At 33.1% G+C, this 21,458-nt stretch overlaps 1 protein-coding gene across 1 annotated transcript in view; it reads right to left on the reverse strand.

The window, feature by feature from the left end:
• Nucleotides 1-893: 893 nt before the first annotated feature.
• LOC129227055 (O-acyltransferase like protein-like) overlaps nt 894-21,458 on the reverse strand; it is a 45,758-nt gene continuing 25,193 nt past the window's right edge. Inside the window, exons 10-15 of the mRNA XM_054861702.1 lie at nt 20,467-20,546; nt 18,782-18,904; nt 10,489-10,609; nt 8,837-9,023; nt 6,672-6,814; nt 894-3,494 (exon numbers count right to left, since the gene is read on the reverse strand). Of these exons, the coding sequence (XP_054717677.1) occupies nt 3,243-3,494; nt 6,672-6,814; nt 8,837-9,023; nt 10,489-10,609; nt 18,782-18,904; nt 20,467-20,546 (906 nt within the window). The 3' untranslated portion in view covers nt 894-3,242. The remainder of the gene's footprint in view (nt 3,495-6,671; nt 6,815-8,836; nt 9,024-10,488; nt 10,610-18,781; nt 18,905-20,466; nt 20,547-21,458) is intronic.

The following is a 21,458-nucleotide window of genomic DNA, read 5'->3' on the forward strand; positions in this document are numbered from 1 at the left end:
TTATTTTACAGGTTCACTTTAATCAAACCTTGTTCGTTTCTTTTTAATTAAATCTGCTTACTATGCGGTACATTGCAATAAATACTAAAATTTATCCACAAATTCTTTTATAATGTAGAATGTATATCAGGTTTTATGTTCTAAATAATTGAAATAATGCTTAATAAACTAAACAATAAAGAGGTTATTGCAGATACAAATTACATTACCAAACACCATCACTAATGCATTTTCATTGCTATGCTAAATTCATCATAATCTCCTTACAATAAGCAATATTAATGCTTTGTATTGATAGATCCTTCAGCAGTTCTTCCACCTTAGTTTTTCCGAAATATTATTTCTGTTGAGAAAGTTTTAACAGTTGTAAATTGCAGAAAACCTTAAGAAAAGAGAGAAAGTTTAATTAAAAAAAAAAACGCTGAACACAAACTTTACATTAAAATTAATTTAAGCCAAAAAAAAAAACATATTTTCTTCATTTTCCTTATTATTTTTCGCCAATGGGAGGGGTTTAACCCCTAAAACCCTCCCCTTGGACACGGCTCTGCCCTTATGTGTACATGACTTATACGAACGCCGTATAATATTTTTCCCACTAAATGTTCTTCATTCTAGAGGTATTTACAAGTCTTTAATGTAGTTACAACGATCGAGGAATGTAATCATTGCAGCCACAGAAGAAAAAAAATGGCGTAGATACAAATTCAAACATGTACCAGTTGCTCTTTTTTTAAACTTATTTTTAAACTCAATAATTAAAAAATAAGGTTTTAAAAACAATGAAAGTTGCAATTTGTTTTAAAGAAAAAAGACAGCAAAATATTTTACAATTTCATTTATTTTACAATACTACTTCTTTACGAAGTTTATTCACAAAATCATACGCGAGACACAGCAATATAGAGATTAATTTACAATTTATAAACACAAAGTATAAACATAGAAACAATACGTACAAAATACAATAGACTAGTTTCTACAGACTCGAAGTCTGAATCATAAAAATAATATGATACATTAACACACTGAAATCTGCTTTAAAAAGAGCTTTAAAATGATTTGAAATCGACGTCATATGAAACTGTAACCTCATTAAATTGCTTTCTTCTGCGTTTATTTTATTTATTTTATTCTCCTTATTATTATTATTTTGCTTTTTATTAAAAGCTGCCTTTAAAAGTTTAAAGGTAGCAGTATGTTTTCACTTTATTATTTTCATGTTGCAGTTTAAAAACAACTAAATGAGGGATGTTTTAGTTCTGACTACATGCGTTTTTTGAGTTTGGTGAGTTCACAATCGCCAAGATTATGGTACAACCGCCTTCTTTTTTAACAAGAGATATCTTCATAAAAATCTTCTAAAGTTCAAAATTGAAAAACGTTTTAGTGTGTCGTGCGATAAGAAGAAAACGGCTACATATTGCTGTTTAGTTCAGGCATGACCGCACTTGATTCTTACGAGCCTTGACAATTTATGACTATTCTTTGTTAAACCTATGCAACTAGTAGCCTAAGATGATCTGCTCTTGAAATTCTCAAAAAATGTGAAACTTCATATGTCGCCAACTTTGGCCGCAAGAGGCGCTGAATCCAATCCTGTGTATACACCAATCAATGGACATTTTGATTGTAAAAATGGAAAACAGGTATTGCCTGTAGCGATCTTTTTGTTGCCATGAATTTCAGTGATGGTCACGGACTATAAGCGTAAGCGAATCAAGTGCGGCCATGGTTCAGGTTAGCAATTCTCTTGTAAAATTTTCTGGTTGTTTGCCTGTTTGAACCTGATTATGAAAATATATAAAAACATTTAAAGCATATTAACTGAACTGAATCATCTTACAATATCGAACATATTCAAATAGATTGATCATAAATTGGTTTTACAGACCATTAGTTTTTGCATATAGACATAGAACTGGTGTTACTTAATGATACCGAAACAAAGAGGGTTGGTTAGTAGAGCTCTGGGTTTTTGGTATTTCCATCTGAGCCAAATATCGAATTTTAGTAAAAACAAAAATTGCTCAAGTCCGCTTTGTTAAACGGATAGTTCCTTGTGTACCACGTTCGTTAATCGAGGCTTTTTGATGAGATCGAGTACTCCGGATTGCGCATTCTGCGATTTATATTTATTGCCTCACAGAAATATCCGTAGCGATGGACGAGGAACGTCCAAAAAAAAAAAAAAAAAAAAACTCCACGAACGAGAAATGAGTTGGAGAACCAGATTATGTCAGTTCAGTCAACAATCACCATTCTCTAGGCAACGCCTCCTAAATACTAAATGCCTATCAAATTTGCTTTAAAAGTGATCCTCCGCCGGTACACAAACAACGCTACCTGACGGCAATACTTGGATGGCGTTTCTATGACGATGAATCTAAACAATTCAAATCAAATCGCTAATTGGTCAATTTCAAAATTTAAATTTAGAAGTTAACCAATTGTGTTTGTTCTCAGTTATTAATTTCTAAACCTTCCAACCTTCGATAGATGGCATTGCGAAGATACCGAAATTGTTATATAACTGTAAACATTTTGCTCTATGTTAAAAGCTAGAACGCGATAAGTATTTAGTATTTAGGAGGCGTTGCTCTAGGCGAAAATTTTAATCATGGAATAAATAATTGCCAATTAATGCGCGTTTGGAATCATGCATGGTAATGTAGAACCAATGGCCTGCGCACGTTAATATGTCTTTACTCCAGTTCAGGAGAAGACTTCTTGCAGTTATGCTTGATCCATGGTACACCTAACGATTGACACCACTAAGGTTACAATTGCGCATTACCATAATATATCATTGAATCTAATTGAGGGAAGTTTTATTCATACTATTGATCCAATAAGTTGAAAACCCAAATCAGCCAGATAAAAATTAAAAGCAACATTTAGCAAAAACAAAATTTGAGAGATTCGATGCATATTTTAGGACAGTCGTCAGAACAAAAAAAAATCAAATTTCAATGCGAACGTCAAATGAGCAGAATATTATCCTCAAAAGATTGACATCCTTGATATCTTAAAAGAATTTATGCAATGGTTAATGAATAAGACCATCATAGTTTTAAAATAACTCATGAGGAATTGAATAAGAATAACCCGCTATATTCAGTCTACTAAGTTTTTATATTTTAGGATTTAACTTATCGGACAAATATGCAAAATTCTACAAAATACTTTAATATATCATCAAATCCCTTCCAGTTAAATTTTTCACGCTAAGCCAACTTTGTTCACAGCGAGTCCTTTCGTACATATCTATTATATAAAACCTTAGAGTTCGTTTCTTCCTTTGAAGGTGAAGTTCCTTCTTCAGTTTTTTCCAAAGTTTCTTGCGATACGGTAGCAGAATGAGTTTTCCAAATGTTGTCATTTCCTTTGCCAAAAATCCTGCCCTCGATATACTCGTACGGTCCTTGAAACAGAAGATACCCAATGAAGGCCAAACCGTAACTAGTCACAAGGTATGAAAAAAAGCTCATAACCTGAAAGAATAAGAATGCATGGTTTGTTATGTAATGAATGGCATTAATTATGTTCAAAATTCCAATGAAAAGAAACACACTATGGAGCTATTTTCAAAGAATATAATTTGGTATTTAAAAAAAAAAATAGTAAACATAGTAAATCCCGATTAATTGCAAACAGAAGAATTGGGAACTCTCCCCTGTTAAAGCCAGTCATGTCTCGAGAACCTTCTAGAAAACTTAAGTAAGTTTAATGCAATCGATTAAAGCTTTCCTGATTTACCAAGAAAGCTCCAGAAGCAATAGAGCAACCGTGGCCAAAGTTATGCGAGAATTGCAAGTAAGAACCAAGCATATCCTTTGTCTACAATGGGGTCGTTTCCAAAATTTTAAAAGTGTTGTTTTCTGAAAGAGCATGCTTAAAAACACAGGATCTGACCATTTTTTAAATAATTTGTTTAAGTTTAATATTTTTACAAAATTACTTAAATCGGTGCGCTTGCATTGTTTACACTTCTGGCCGATGACATCACAAATGATGAAATGCCATTCAGTGTGTCCACTCACAGAGCAAAATATTTAATTCGCATCTTTACTCACGTATATTGGCAACGATAGGGTTGATAGCAAGCATAGAACGCAATATTTAAGTCGCTTCTTGATTATCATAACGTAGAATCGCCGTACAAATATGCGGTAAAGTACATCATTTGTGACGTCATAAAGACCACGCCTTGTTTGAAAAATCTGACATTTAAAAGAATTAGTTAAAAAATAACTGTTGGGAAAATGAAAGTATTTTCTGAGTCCATGTTATTTTTTTTTGCTTATTCTAGCAATTTCAGTGACTAGAAGTAGTACTTTTGACTGAAGGAAACCACCCCATTCATGAAACCTTTTGTCGAAGATGATGCTTTATTTTACAGGGAAATAGGCGAAAACTTGCTAAATCCGGAAACGTTCCACGGAAATAACCAGTAACGCTTCGGAATTTTTTTACAGTGCATGTTATTAAGTGGATCATTCTTCAAAAATATATCTAGGTACTTAAAACTGCCAACAATTTTTCAATAATATTTTTTATTTTAGTATATTTTTGGTTTACAACATGTGAATTCTCACCTCCGTGGCATGTCACACACCTTGTGTGACTGTCTATGTTGCTTAATAACTTGTTTAATTAAAAGTATATACTTATTTATTTATTATTCCTTTCACAAGTGTCTCAAATACTAATTGCTTAAGCATATTTATTTTTTAATATTGTATTTTAGATTTTGTTTTTTTTTTTTAATATAAGTAGTCATGTCACACAATAAATGCTCATCTCCGTTACCTAAGCACAAAATGCCATTCATCATTAGCACGTGGCAGTAATGACATCACATTTTATTTTCCATGATACAAGGGAGCCCCCTTGTTTATTTTCAGCCATAAAAAAAGTTGTGAGATTTTTATCGAAAAACAAGAAGATAGATTTTGTTTTTAAAACTAAGTGTGGTTATTGTGACTTTTCAATTCCGTGAACTTGAATTTCAGAGATGTAAATAAGTGTAAAAAAAAGAAGTGAACATGTTTTCATATGCTTAACATGTGCAGATTGTAGCAACGAAGAAAAAATATATTTCCCTCAAAAAAATATCCGTTATACCTATATTAATGGAAAATTCTTCACCTCCGTGACGGACCTTATCAAAGTCATTATTTCTGAGGTGAAAATACATGATGGAGGGGAAATACATTAGTTTTAGGCATTGTACAAAAATTATAAATTGCCAGTATATTCGCAAATTTACTAATTTGGAAATATATTAATATTATACTATTTTTCAACACGCATTTGAACTAAACTGATAATTAGAAATTAAGCCGTACTTTAATTAAGAGAGATTAATGTTAGATTCCCACTGATTATTAAAAAAGCTCATTGTTTGCACCAATTAACAAAATTACGACTTTGATATTAAATTGACCTCGATTTTAAACACTAAAAGTTTTTCTCTTTATTTTTTACTTCCATGAACAATGCATTTTATTTTTTTTTTTTAAATTTATATGTAAAATAATTCGAACATAGCTGGGCCATTGTTTATGGTTACTTCTAGTAGGTAACACTTTCATGTAAGAATGAAAGAAAAAGAAAACAAAAGGTTTCGATATTGAAAAATATTTTTGTTCAAAAGTTACATTTTCTATAATTCGTACTCAAGTTAAGAGAGTGTTAAACCCCTTTCATCTTATATAATTTAAAACTGACCGTATGCATCTATGTATGTATGTATGTATGTCCAAGTAACTTCTCCCGAACGCCAACGAACTGACCATCGAGCCAGGTATCGATGGATTCGTAATCTTCCCGTCTTCATGTTTGGCTATTTAACAAAATCCTCCAATAATAAGTAACGGAGATATCCATTAAAAACTGTTAATTATATGACTCTTAATTTTCAAAATAAAATCCCCTTTTTTCGAAGGCTTTCCTCCATTCAAATCATTATTCAGTGCTTCATCTCAACTTTCCGTAACAATACTTAAAATACACGGCTCAGTTATTCCATCCGAGGACTGCAGTTTTGTGCTTTTTAGCATTCATCAGCCCGGAATAGGAATCACATGAGCTGGAGGCTCATCTGGTTTGCTAATTCTGCATTAGCTACCAGTTTGTTTGGCTCTCTTGGCTCCCTTAAGAGATATTTCGCCTCCAGCTCATGTGATTCCTATTCCGGGCTGATGAATGCTGAAAAGCACGAAACTGCAGTCCTCGGATGGAATAACTGAGCTGGCGGTGTATTTTAAGTATTTCTGCCCTTAGCCCTGGCTTTAGGGCGGTAACTTACTACAAAATTTCCGTAACAATGCTTTTATTAAAATTTGTAGTTGTAGCGTGAAGAAAATCGTTAAATGTGAAAGATCTATTACCATTTTTGTTCTCGAATATAAACAAATAAAATTTTGGTTTTTATTTTGAGGCTTTTCCTGCAATCGATTGAGTTTAAATGTTAACTTTTTGGTTATTTTCCCGCAATCTGCCTCAAAATTTTACTGATATTTTATTTTTTTTCTTGTTTAAGTCTGATATTTGAAAACGCGTCACTACACATAACTATTATTTTCGAGATGCACCGTGCAAAACCGGGCGACGCAGCTAGTATTGTTTGCAACATAGAGACTTCAATGTAAGAAATAATAGTTTACTTGGTTATAGTGTCCCATATACATTCGTTCCCTCTGGATTCCTCCTTGGTAGTACATAACTGGGACATGCAATAAATATGCTAAATAACAGAGACGTTCTAGTGGAATCAGGACTTTCCAGGACAGAACACTGTTGATTATGCCTGAAATATTAAAAATAAAAATTATTGATAAGAAGGTTGTTTTTGAGGTTTTGAAACAAATGAAATGAATTAAGAAAACAAAATGTTTTAATGCGTTGTTTTAATGTTAAATGAAACAGGTTTATTAAAATATTTTCAAAGAAATACGTCTTTTATGCATTTTTAATCATTTGGTGCTTTTTTTTTTCTATAAGTATTTCTTAAACATCATGACTTCAATTTTAAGCCTCTTTTCCTAGAGATATTTCTAACAAAACGCATTACGGATAGTCGTAGTGCAATGTTTCTCGATGGAAATATATGCGAAAAGATCCTTAAAATCAATATAACAGAGCAAAAGAACTTAAAATATTCAAATCAGTTTAATCAACTGAGTTAATTTTAGTCAATGATCGATTCAATTAAATTTTTTTTATTTATTCAGTTTTAATTTACAAATTTAGATCAAAGAAATCGGCTTTCAGTGTTTCCATCACGTTCCCCTCTATTACCTTTACAGTTAGATCTCAGCCAAGCATTTTGTTATGAAAGTTGTTTGTTTGGATATGTACTATTACCGATTTAGGTTTCGCCAATCTTTTGTGATATCCGTGTATAAACAGCGTTTCCAATTCCAGGTGGTGTTCTCTCCCATTAATAAACTTTCATTCTCTTCTCTTAAAGATCCTATTCACCCTCTTAATTGTTGTGGAATTTATAGAATTAATTGTAGTTGTAAACTTGCCTATATTGGACAGACTCGGCGTGCTTTAAAAATTCGCTTGAAAGAGCATCAAAATTATGTGAAAAAACAACAATTAAATAAGTCTAGTATTGCTCAACATTGTTGGGATTCGAATCACTCTTTTGATTTTACCTCTTTTCAGATTATCCAAAAATGCCCCAATTCATCAGATCTTGACTTTTGGGAATCCTTTCATATTTTGAGGAACAGTTCTAACTTAGTTAACGATCTTAGTGCAGTTCCATATTTTTCTAACATTTGGCTCCCATATCTTTAATACTGTCCTTTCCCCATCCCCCCCCCCTCTTTTTTTTTTTTTTTTTTTTTTTTTTTTTTCACTCATTTTTATCTATCTTTCTTTGTTTATTTTCGCCTTTTTGTCTTGATTAACACCCCCCCCCTCCCCAATTTTCTTCTATTTATCTTTATTTTTCTTTTTTTCGAATATTTTTTGTTTCTGTTTATCTTTTTTCATGGTTTTCCATTCTGCTTTTCCTTTCTTGCGGTTCACGGTTACTGACAATTTCTTTTCTTTTTGTTTAAGCTTCGGCTTAATCCTTGTCCAATTGAATTCTTTCTTTCTGGGTTCGTACCTAAGCGAAAGCTCCTGACCTTTGCTTGCATTCCTATTGGTTCCTGAAAGGTTTATAACTTTGTCATTGGTGTTTGGCTAATCCGCTGTTTTTATCTTTTAAGCTGCATGCTTATCTGCTCTTGGCTTTTGTCGGATGTCTTTTCATCCATAAGCTCATTATTTTTGCATTGAAAAAGGCGTTCCCTGTAACGCCGAAACACGTGTCTGCTGTAATTTATAAATTTGTGCTTCTACTTACGTTGTTTGGTCTGACTTTACTATTCAGCACAAAGGTATTTATTTATCTTACTTTGTTGTTTATTTATTTCTTAAAACAATGTATTCATTGTTTCACTAAAACGCTTTTGAAGTGGAGACAAACAGAAATCCTAAAAATTTGCACATGGTACTTTAATGTGCTACTCTCTTTTTATTTAACTGTTTAGCACTCGATTAATTTTAGAGTAAATCATTACTACATCATATAGCTCATACAGTCGAGCCCGCTTAATGGAATAGGCAATTTGCCAGGAAAAATTATTCTAATAAGCAGGATATTCCATTATCCGGGATAAAAATAGCACATACCAACGGTGTAGAACATGGGAATTTGATTACATTAAGCCGGATATTCTATTATCCGATATTCCATTAAGCGGACTCGACTGTACTTGTATTTTTTGCACAAGTGCAAGCTTGGAAAAAACATCGTTCAATCTCTCACCTCCACAATCTGATGCGCAAGCATAAATAATCCATCCAATTGATATTGCCCACGCTGGTCTATGGAGAGCAGCGTAGAAAATGGCCAGACTTCTTTCCATTTCTTCTCCGTCTCTATAATGGTGGAGACCAAAAATAATGCAACACATCGTGACCAAAGCTGATATCCAAAGCAAGATGGCTGTTCTCTGTAAGGGAAAAAGAAATCCAAAAATTCAGTCCCTTTACAGTCATTATTGAGGCACAGTTTATTGCATTTCCAGTGTTCGATTTCATCTGAAAGATCATTGAAATCAAGTCACCAAACATTTAGTATGATACGTTCGATTTACGCGCAATGGTAAGTACAGTAAAACCCCTCCTAACGGACACCCCTCAAGTGCGGACAATTTTCAATTCCCCGATTCCAAAGCAAATAATATTAACCCCTGTCCTGCGGACACCCCTCTATTGTGGACAAAAAAAATTGTCCCGTTAGTGTCCGCATTAGAGGGGTTTTTACTGTATTTACAGGGATTGAAAGAGTGGACTCCAGTCTTATTAAAGTTGGCGATTCGTAGTGTGAGCAGACCGACTCAATATCCGGAAACATTCCGGATCTAGTCTCGGAAAATTGGTGGTCAGGTAATCCTGGAAATCTCCGGGCTAGGCCAACCTCACGCGTACTCTGAGAATTCGTGTGATACGTCAAATAGACTAGCTAGGAGGAATCTTTTACATGCCTCATAACCTTACGACATGGACTCCAAATTTTCTGCGTCTTGAAAATCCACTGACGGAGCGCAGTTCGAACCTGTGCAAGAGGTCAACACCTGACCACTACACTCTGTCTGCCTTCCAAATCTTTGAACCATACTGTCTTTCTTGACAATAAGCGAACTAAGATAATCCCCCATAAACCCAACTCTGTTACAGCTTCACTACACTACATTTTAGGATATTCCGTATCTATCAGCACACGAAGTTTAATCGACTGGGTGAAGTACCTGCATTTGTGCATCGTGTACTTGATGACCTCAGATACCCATGGAACCGGTTACTCATACTAGACGTTAAAATCCCGGATATCACAAATTTGCCATTTCAACTGAGCATGCGCGCGGACTTAGATTTTTGGGCTTTCTGTTTTAAGATTCCGTGATGCTTGTTTATACTTAGGCTGAGCTAGAGTCCCAACAAATTAATGAATGCGATTAAAATATTTTCACAGCGATTTTGGCACTGAAAAGGGCTTTTTTTGACAGAAAAATCAGACTCTGAATGAATTAATAATTAAGACGCAAAACTCAATCTTTACCTAGGCCTAAAAACTATATCAGAAAAAGCTTTGTGATTTCTATTTTCTATCTGTTGCCGCCTCATATTTGTTAACGAATTTAAAATGTTTGTAAATAGTTTTTTTTTTAAAGATCTATTCAGAACTCATCAGGCACCACAAAGTATAACATGAGGCTTACAAAAGTAAGTAAAAATCAAAAGAGCTTAGCCAGATTTTTGAAATAAGCTAAGTCCGCGCGCAAACGCAGTTGAAATGGCAAATCTGTGATATCCGCGATTTAATGTCGAGTGCTACTAATTGTGCATCTCGTTCATAATACATCTATGAGTTAATCCGAGGCGAACGGGAATTGCCCTAATTATCCTCAATCATACCTTATTTATTTGCTTGACTGGATATTCAGCAATGTTGTGGGCTAGCAGCATCCCAATGCAGAATGGTCCTATGTGGGTGTAAAACTGGACGTATAAATATTTCCACAGCTGGATTGATGTTCTGAAGGGGAAGAAAAGGTTCTGTTGAATGCAGAAAAGGATGAACACAGGAAATGGAAACGATATTGGAAAAATGAACGTTCAAAACTAAAAATTAGCATTAATCCGTCACTTTTTTTCAGGCCTATTCTTCATTCTTTTCCTTGATGAGTTAAAGAATTTAAATTGATTCACATAGTAATATAAAAGAAATTGGTGCATACACAGTATACGCGTTAGGTTTGAAAAATCTGAAATTCATTATTTTTTCATTAATTTTTTACTTGATTGAACTTTTAGTAACGAAGGAATATTTTTACATATAAAGAATTTTTTCACGCGATGTAATAAAAGTGAAGTTGTTTCTTAACCAGCGGTTTAGTTTATAGTGAACACAGGGATAGTATAGAATAGAATGCTTAAAAATACTACTACGAGTACTCACAAACCCTGCGAAAATAAGGATAACATTTTTTTTTTAGCAAATTCAGCTTAAGTATTTGCTAAAGTGACAGAATTAGTTATTCGAACATAAGTCAGCCCTCTCTTTAAAAAAATGAAAAAAAAAAAAAAAAAAAGAAAAAAATGGCAATGAACGTTTTTCTATTTTAGTCTTCACACGTTTAATAATTATACTCCTTTTAAAGTAGCAATAAATAGTTTCATTATTTTTTTTTTCATCATAATTCTCTTAAACTATTGCTGTATGAAAAAGAAATGTTTCAAGAAAATATATATTTTTGGAGCTACGTTTTTGCTCTTTATTATGGCCAAATTAACTTCTTAAAAACCATTTCAGCATGTTACTGTAAGAACCTATGTATAAGCATGTTCTTTGAATTTGAAGATTTGTAAACCCTCGATGTTTTCGAACAAAGACAGAATGGTAACAGCGTCAGAAAAGAAAAAATATTTTTTTTTCTTTCGGCACTGTTAAAGAAGTTATTTTAAATTGTTTATTTATTAGGGTCTGGTGGGGGAAAGTGGTCAATGGGGTAAAGTTGTCATACGTCAAATAAATGGCTATAGATTGGAAAAAAAAATGTTCGAAAGAATATGAAAATTTTATTTTAGAGTAGGGCAGTTAGAAACTACATTTTGAATATAAAATTTTACAACTGGCAAAATTTTATTTGGTAAAAAAAATTATTTTGCGTGAATATGAAAACTTTTAAAATCTAAACACCTCTTTTAACTTTCTTGGGAAATTTTGTTTGTTAGAATTATGAACAGACTGACTGCACAGGAAGCTTCCTACATGTCTCAAGAACTCGTACTCATTAGCAGTTAGCTGAATCTATTTTAGATAATTTTTTAGAACAATTCAATTAAGATGGGGTAAAGTGGTCATAATATTAGGCTTAAAACGAATATTGTTCTTCTAATGTCACTGAATCTTTAAGTATAAGGCAGATACAAATTAAATATTAATTTTACTTGGTATGTATTGTTTTTGCAGGAAACGGGGATAAATATACGAGTACATACGTATATATACGCATATATGCTCGTGTAGGCACGTACATAGACGTATTCACATAAATGCATCAATACGTATATGGGTATCTGCACGTATTTTTTATCCATACAGCTATACCTTCTACTATACACGTATATGCTAGCTTATACTCGTATATATACGAACACTTATATACTCAGGTAGACACGTAAACACTTACATACAAGCATAAGAAATGCAAGTATATAGGGTGCGTTTGAACTTTGGAGCAAATTATTAAAAGGTGTTAGAGGGGAGTATAAGAAGTAAGAATCACATAAGGAACATATGGTCACAAACAATGCTAACGCGCTACATGCACGCAAAGCCAGAAACTGATGAATGCAAAAAAGGTCACAAATTTATTACACAAAGACAATTTTACACAACATTTTAGGTCTTGAAAATGTTTTAAAGCGTTTGATGAAATCTGCGGCCTGCAGCTGTAATACATGCGTCGCATTCACTGATCACTCTCTGTTGCAATAACGAGACTTTTGAAAAACTTTCATACGCCGCTGCGCTTTTGTTGCGATGCGTGTATTAGAGCTACTACAGACCGTAACTTTTAACAATTGCTCTAGGTAAAATCATCTTTGTGCAACAAATTTGTGCACTGTTTTGCATCTATCAGTTTCTGGCTTTGTGTGCATGTAGTGCGTCAGTGATTATAACTTCCTTATGATTCTTTACTTGGTATCCTACCCTCTCACACCCCTTTGATTTTTGCCCAAGAGCTTAGATTCACTTTGTAGGCCAACAAGTATATAAGCGTATATTCTCGTGTATACATACATGCATGGATGTATACACGTAAATGTTCGTATATACGTCTATACAGGTATATAATCGTGTTTACACGTAGTCATGCGTATAATACACGTGCTTCCATATTATATATACATGAGTAGACACGTACCCCCCCCCCCCGAAAGACGCACTGGATGTATCCACGAATTAACTCGTGTATACCCGTATATGTATGTATGTATGTACACTTATATATGCGTATATACATCTACTATATACGTGTATACTCAAGTATGCACGTATTTTCTCGAGATACAAGTACATACGAGCATATGATGTTCGTTTATACGCGTATATGCACGTGACACGTATATACATGTGACACGTATGTACTCGTGTAGACACGTATACACTCCTGTAGGTAATTACGTATACATGCTTATACACATTCTTATATACACGCATATACTTGAGTACGCACGTGCATGCATGTATCTGATGTATACATGTATCTTCTCAAATAGTAACGTGTTTACTCGAGTATAACACAATACGTATATATTCGTGTATACACGCATGTACTCGTGAATATACTTGTAACTACAAAAACAACAGAAATATGCAAGTATTAGGGTTATTTATAATAGTTTTGCATCTATTTTCAACTATGACCACTTTACCTCATGCTATGATCACTTTCCCCCACCCCATGGGGTAAAGTGGTCATAAAAACATAGGGAAAAGAAAGTGCTATAAAACTACTAAAATCAATATTTTTCTTCCTAAAATTCAATGTACCGTGTCCTTTAATAATGCAATGCAAAATGACAACAAAAAAAGTTGAAGTGTTTAAAGAATTTATTGTATTTACTATACACCTCTCTAAGTTGAAAACCTACGATTTTATAACCACTTTACCCCACCAGGCCCTACTAATTATTAAGTCTTTTGTCAACAGATGGCGTGAACAATTCATCAAGCAGTCTTTACATTCTTTGTAATTATTTAATTAAGTTTATGTCTCGTTCCGCTTTTGAGTGGCAACGAAAGAAAAAGAAAAATGTAAAATTCTATGTTCTGAAACTTTTTTGCTCTTGGGACGTTATAAACGTTGTTAATTGTTTGCTTTTAGGTTTAAACGAAAGATTCTTCTTCATAAGAAAAAAACTTTGATTGTCAAAATTTACGAGTTTAATTAGAAGCAAGAAGATGAATAAAGCGAATTCTGTCCTGCAACTCAACTATCTGTAAGTTTGGAATGTTATTTATTCTGTGTGATTTTAAAGAAAATTATATAATTGCGAAGATTTGCTCACCGTGTCTTAAAATATCGTCAAGTTTACTAACATAAAAAGCACCTGAGCAGAACGGCCTGTGGACTGGTAGTTTCTGTTTCTGGGTGATTCTAATTTTGACATGATTTAAATTTTTAAAGGAAGAATTTTTTTTAAATGTTATTTTTGTTATTAATGTTATTAATGAAATACTTGTTTTTGATTGATATATTTTTCAAAAGTCTTTCAAATAAAATATTTTATTAACAGTTCATTTTTAAGTAACATTCTACTCAATGATGCAATATATGAAAAACCAGGAAGAATCACTTGCTTGAAAATAAAATATAATGCCGTCGCAATACAAAATAATTAATGCAGAATATTTTTGTTTGCCTATAAAAAAATGGCTATTAATTGCAAGCAAAAATCTTGCGTTTGAACGGATGTACTCTCATTCTTACTAAATGTCAGCGGGTTGGAAGAGGTCAATAATTTCCAGTTGTGCAATAGCAATCTTTCCTCTACCAACTAAGTGAATCACTTTCTCAACTCCGTCTGTCATCTGTCAAAGCTTTGTACGTAAGAGCCATTGACCTTACTTTTTTTTGCATTTTCTAATGCATTCCTTAGAAGAGGAAAGGAAAATCTTATATAGTAATTAAAAACTGAGCATATGCACCTATGTATCTATGTCCAAGTTTCGTCTCCGTGAACTGACTTTCGAAACAGGTACCGATGGATTCGTAATCTTCCGGTCTTTATGTTTGGCTATTTAACATGATCTTCGGATTATAATTAGCGGAGAGATCAATTAAAAACTATTTGCAACTTCAATAAACTATAGGGTGCGCTGCAGTCACTGTCTAATGGCGGATGGAAAAGGTAAAACAAACAAATGCCGTAACTTATAACTTGCTAAGACGCCTAGTGAATGACAGTTATTTTTCATCGTGTTTGTGGGAAGCTTTCTTTTTTATTCCTCTGAAATTACATTACAACAAAAACTGTGTGAAGCCTGTAATTTGTACCCAAAGAAAACACGTGGAATGGAATGTTTTACCTCTTTCGGTAGTATTGTTAATCACCGCAAGGTAGCGTATTCGAGCTCTGGAGTTGCGAATTAATTGGGACACTTAGATTTCGACATAAAATCCCTATTTTTCGAAGGCTTTCTTCCATTCAAATTATTATTCAGTGCTTCATCTCAACTTTCTGCAACAATGCTTTTGTTTAAATTTATAGCGTGAAGAAAATCATTGAGACGAAAGATCTGTTACCACTTTTTACACGAATATGAACAAGTAAAATTTCTTCTTTTGTTTTAAAGCCTTTTCCTGTAATCGGGGGATTTAAAATGTTTACTTTTTGGTTATTTTTCCGCAATCTGCGGCAACATTTTACTGTTTTTTTTTTTTTTTTTTTTTTTCAAGCCTGAGTGTTGAACACGCGTCACTTGACATGACTTTTAGTTTCGAGGTAGACCGAGCAAAGCCGGGCAACGCAGCTAGTGGTGTATCATAAAAGGTAAGGCTCGTTTTAACTGACCCAAAGAATACATTTATAGTTGCTATGAAGCTAATGTTTTTGAATACGTATTGTGTTGGATTGTTACATCAATGGGGTTTTTTCCTTCTGTCAAAAGTACTACTTTTAATCACTGAAATTTATAGAATAAGGGGGGGAAAAATAGCATGGAACGAGAAAAAACTTTCATTTTCCCAAAGCTTAGTTTTCACTTGTTTTTTTTTTAAATGTCCGGTTTTGAAAATAAGGCGTGGTCTTTATGCCATCGCAAATGATTTACTTTGGCGCATCTCCACTGACGCACTGAATGCTTGCGCTTGCTGTCTACCACGTTTCCAGGTTATGATAATTCAGTACGAATTAAATATTGCGCTCTACGTTGCTATCAACCATATCGTTGCTAGTACACGTGAGTAAAGATGCGTATTAAATATTGCGCTCTGTGCTGATGGCATCAGTAAATGGCATTTCATCATTTGTGATGTCATATGCAGAAGCGTAAACAATGAAATTGCACTATTTAAAATAACTGTTAACGTTAAACTTAGTCAAATTATTTTTAAAATGGTCTAATTCTGTGTTTTTAAGCATGCTCTTTCAGAAAAAAAAAATACTTTTAAAATTTCGGAAACGACCTCATCCCCATAAATAAATCCTGTCGGATTAGCATCAAGCATTTAATCTTTTATCTAAATTGAATCGCGGTAACTTTATTGTATTTCTTTCTTGTGTTGACTCTTTCGCACCAACTCCCAAGGATTTTTATTTTTTACAAATTATGTTTGCAAGTCTGTTACTTAAAAATAATTATTTTAAAGACGGTTATTAAAATTCAAATTTGTCTGCGAAGACTATTTAAGCAAATGTTTTTACCTTTAAAAAAGTCATCATAATAAACATTTTCAGTCACTACATTTAGGTTTCTTCTCAAAATGTGTGAGGGAATATTTTGTAGGAAAAATTGTTTCACAATAAAACATACATGCATCTATTTTTAATTCATGGGTAATTAAACGGTAACAAACGCTTCAATTGTTTGTTGCCAACCACCCTTCCAAGACTCCAACTATGATAGTCTTTCGTATCATTGCATGCACTTCATGCAGATCATGGATTCTATTTCTACATCATGCAACATTATGAAAGTCTCCATGTTTAATTATATTTAAATAATACTTTTTTTTTTGCTCGGTGACGAACGTACACTATATGACCGAAAGTATTGGGACACTTTCAAAAATTCACATTTCTAAGGATTTTTTAAAAAATAAAAGACTAATTGCTTCGTAACTTTTGTCACATAAAAAGTATGCGCCAGCTGTCATTTTTCAGCAAAAGTTATATCGCCCTTGCGTTTTGGGGATCAGTAACAAATTGAGGAAACCAAAAATTTATTTTAGACATCATTCATTGTAAATAGCTTAGAATACGCTGTAAATTTCAGAAATTAGTTAGATTACTATGAACAAGAAGATACTTTCGAGAAGATACATTTAAGATACTTTCGAGAACGTATCCCTAATATTAACGAAGACATAAGAATTTCTTTCAAAACTACAAATTTTATTTGAAAGTTTTTGACTGATAACACGCAAAGTTTTCCATCAAAGCTTACCAAACTTACAGACAACTTGACTGCATTCAAAAGAAGTATAATACTAAAATTTGAAATTAAAAAGTTGAAAATAATTAAAAATTGACCTTTAACGCAATTAATTTTTCATTGCGCATGCACGAAAGATAGCTATTTATAACTTTCATAATCTAAAACCCAACTAGGTTTCTCAACCCATGAAAAAATTCCAATTGAATACCATAAAAATTCAGTAGGTTATCAGCGATCTAATGAGCGGAATTTAAATAATTTTTTGATAGACGACGAATCGTGAGGGATCGTTTGCAACATTTGCTTGCAATCGCTTCATGATATAAACAGATCACTTGCAAATTATCCCTCATACTTCGTCGCCTATCCAAGAATTATTCTACTTCGGCTCATTAGATCGCGGATGACTTTCTGAGATATTAAGATAGTCAACTGGAGTTTGATCATGGAATGAGGAACTTAGTTGAGTTTTAGTTTATGAAAGTTATAAATAGCTATTTTTAGCGCATGCGCAGTGAAACATTAATTGCTTTAAATGTCCATATTTTATCAAATGTTTAGCATTTTAATTTCAAATTTTAGAATTGTACTTTTGTATGCTGTCAAGCTTTCTGAAAATTTGGTAAGCTTTGATGGAAAACTTTGCATATTATGAACCAAAATCCTTCAAATAAAATTCATAGTTAAAAATGAAATGCTTATATCTTCATTAATATCAGTAATACTTTCTCGAAAGTACGTAAAGTAATTGTAAATAGTAAGGTTACTAATTTCTTGAATTTACAGCTTATTCCCCGCTATTTACGATGATTGATGATCATAAAACATTTTTGTTTTCCTCAAGTTGTTACTGACCCCCGAAACGCAAGGGTGATATAATTTTTACTGCAAAATGATAGCTGGAGACTATGTGAGAAAAGTTTCAAAGTAATTAATCTCTTATTTCTTGAGAAATCCTTAAAAATGTGGATTTTTGAAAATGTCCCAATATTTTTGGTCATATAGTGTATTTCATAAGACATAATAAAAAGAAAAGGTATCATGAAGTAAAAGGTTAGAATTCTTAAACGGGCGATACCTGGATCAACCCTCGGTAGAAGGCGCCGCCACTCATCTCATCTTCCGGGATTTAGACACAAGCTGAAGGGGAAGGGAAATTCCTCCAGGTATAATCAGGCTCAACATCACGCACCCAACATGTATTCTGAAGATCTTTATGCCTCGGACATCAAGTCCGGAAGACCTTGATTCTGAGCCCGATGCTCTAACCACTAGATCCCCCACGGACAATCGATTGAATACATAGTTGAATTACCGAATGCTATCAGTAATATGATTGAGTGAATATGCCCGGATCAGACCTACGCGACAATTACTCGGGTGTAAAAACTTTGGTTTGATTAGAACTTGAATTTCTCTGAAAGGTCAGAAATTGTTGTTGTTCAGATGGTATTTTACTTACCTGCAAAGGTACACAACTTTTACACAACCAAAGTAATCAAATTATTATTTTCAATAGCAAAATAAACTATATTTAACCTGTAATCGTAGAAATAGACTGTAAACGTCGCTGGAAAATCATACACAATCGTCACGATTGTTACACCCAGAGCACCCAAACATATGATCAAGGTGCTCAATATTATACCAATCATTGGCCATCTGTAAGAAAAAAGAAAATTGTTACATGTATTATAGTAGCAATATATGCATCCAAATATCCTTCATTTTATATATACATATATATTTGCTTTTTTATTTGATCAAGCAATGCATAACATAGTAGCATTGCTTAATTTGCAAAATTATAAATATGTAGTTGACATAAAAAAGAAATAAGACTAAAAATTCACAAAATTGCCGTTTAAAAGACACATAAGTCAAAAAGAAATTAACCAATTTTTGATAAATATTAAAAGCAAAAGAATTCTGACACAAACTTAATGGGCACTATTTATTTATCTGAACCCCTTCCCTCTTGCTCCCGTGAAAATGCCGATCTGAGGTTTCGACCTTCATTTCTCGCGCCTGTGATATTGCCGTGCTTCTCGTTTTATACACTAGATGGCAGCACCATAAGGTTTTGAATGTAATTGCAGAGATGCAGGAAGGAAATTCGGTACTACTGACCAGATTGTGACATTGGCCTCCGTATCTAATGCTTTGAAATTTACTAGACAAGAGAAAATTACTATTCTTTATTTTTATTACAAAAAAGGGTTATAAAATTCTCTTTTAATGTTTAAAAGACGTATTTCTTAAATTTTCGTTGCTTGCTTAGGCTTGCTTCTAAACTTTTAATAAATTGTTTTAAAAATTTAAAATTTTAATCTAAAAAATATCAACAATTTAAAATTGAATGCACATGTTGTTTGTACACTTTTTTTTAAAATTATTTTCCTAAGTAAAAAAAAATAGACACTTTTATGTCGGTTTTCTTGAAAATTATTCGACCTTAATTGGTTTACAACGTTTGAGGGAATACTCCAATTCTAACAATCCACCCTCCCTTTTTGTGCAAAAGAATTCTGCGATGACACTACATTCATGTTTGTTTTCCTTCAAATCTTCGCTCTTTTTCATTGTTTATTCTATTCTTTTTTTACTGAAATTTGACCAGTTGAGCTCTAAAAAGCTAGAGGTAGATGTCATCTCATTGAAGCTGAGAGTACCATCAAATTGTTAGCTAAGTAAAGTAACTATTGCTTAATAATCAAGCTTTGCCATCAATTGAAGAGCTGAACCGTAGCAATGGTGCGGACTCTCGCAGGTGAGCCAAATTTACTTTAGCTACCAGTTTGTAGTTACTCTCAGCATCAATGAGATTGCATCTGCCTCAATTTCGGTTATTGTATATTCCTGACGGATGAGTCCATCGTAAGATAGTGCAGCCTCCGACGACATAATGGATCTGACGGTATATTGCATGTAATTCTGCATTAGCCCTGGCTTACTGATTAAACCTTAGTAATGCTATTGTTAATACCTCCTAACCAATAAAAGAAGTTGGTAAATGCTGGGAAAAAAAAAAAAACATTTGAACCAGAAAATTTAGTTCTTCAGTTATAATTTAATTTAGTAACTTCTGACTTAATGACAGAATCTTTCAAATCAGAATGATTTGAAGAAAACGAGTTTGAAAAAAAGAAAATTACTCTGACCATATCTACAATTTACTGCATAATCAAACAAAAACTATAAAATTCACCTTCTATTATACATACCTACTTAAAATTAAAAGAACTATAGCTGTAATAAGGAAAAGCTGCATTATGGTAGCCAAAATCCACGTATGATACAGACACTGGAATATATACATCATTGAATCCAAATTATTTAAGTAACATTTTCCAAATATCTTTTCATTAATACAGAAAACAAATATCAATCAATTAAAAAAAATTGCCTTTGTTATAATTTTTTTACAAAAAATATGAGGCGGGTACATATTATGTAGGAATATTTAGTAAACATTAAACAGAACACTTTCTATAGAGATACCTACTAAACAAAAAGCGTTTAAAGTGAATAATTTAAGTGATTTATTATTATTTTTAACCTGCTTTTTTTCGTAACAACAGTAATTTTATGTTTAGAAACACAAATAAGCTTAAACGGTGAACAACTTTATTATAAATTTTTTTATTTTGTTCTGAACTTATTACTATATCAAATTCATTATACGTACATCAAAGGAATCTTCATTCTCATTACCAGGGGCGTGCACAGGGGGAGGGGGGAGTGGGAGAGAAGTGACACCTGTTGACCGGGCCCGGGATTTTTAAAATGAGGGTTGAAATATACGGGTAAACAATATAGAGGGGAGGGAGGGCTCGTAAAAGTCATTTGTGACTGGCCCCAAAATTTCTGTGCACGCTCCTGCTCATTACTGTTGTCATTCATATAACAAATAATTGTCTCACATAATATTATTCCTTTTTTTATAATACTTATACAAAGGTTAGTCAGATTCAATCTTATACATAAACGTCTTCCCCTCCCGAACTAAGCGCATTTGCCTCTGAACACGCACACGAAAATTTTATAACACAAAGAGAAGGAAATAACACCCATAGCACCGTGGGTATTGAACCCATGACCTCCGGTGTACAAAACGAAACTTTTACCAGCGAGCCAAGAAGACCGTCATACAACTCTTATTGCAGCGTTTATCTACTTTGTTGCAGTTTATTTCAAAAGAGGGGAAAAAAAGTTT

Source organism: Uloborus diversus, chromosome 1, assembly GCF_026930045.1.
Source record: "Uloborus diversus isolate 005 chromosome 1, Udiv.v.3.1, whole genome shotgun sequence".
In the NCBI taxonomy this organism is placed as follows: domain Eukaryota; kingdom Metazoa; phylum Arthropoda; class Arachnida; order Araneae; family Uloboridae; genus Uloborus; species Uloborus diversus.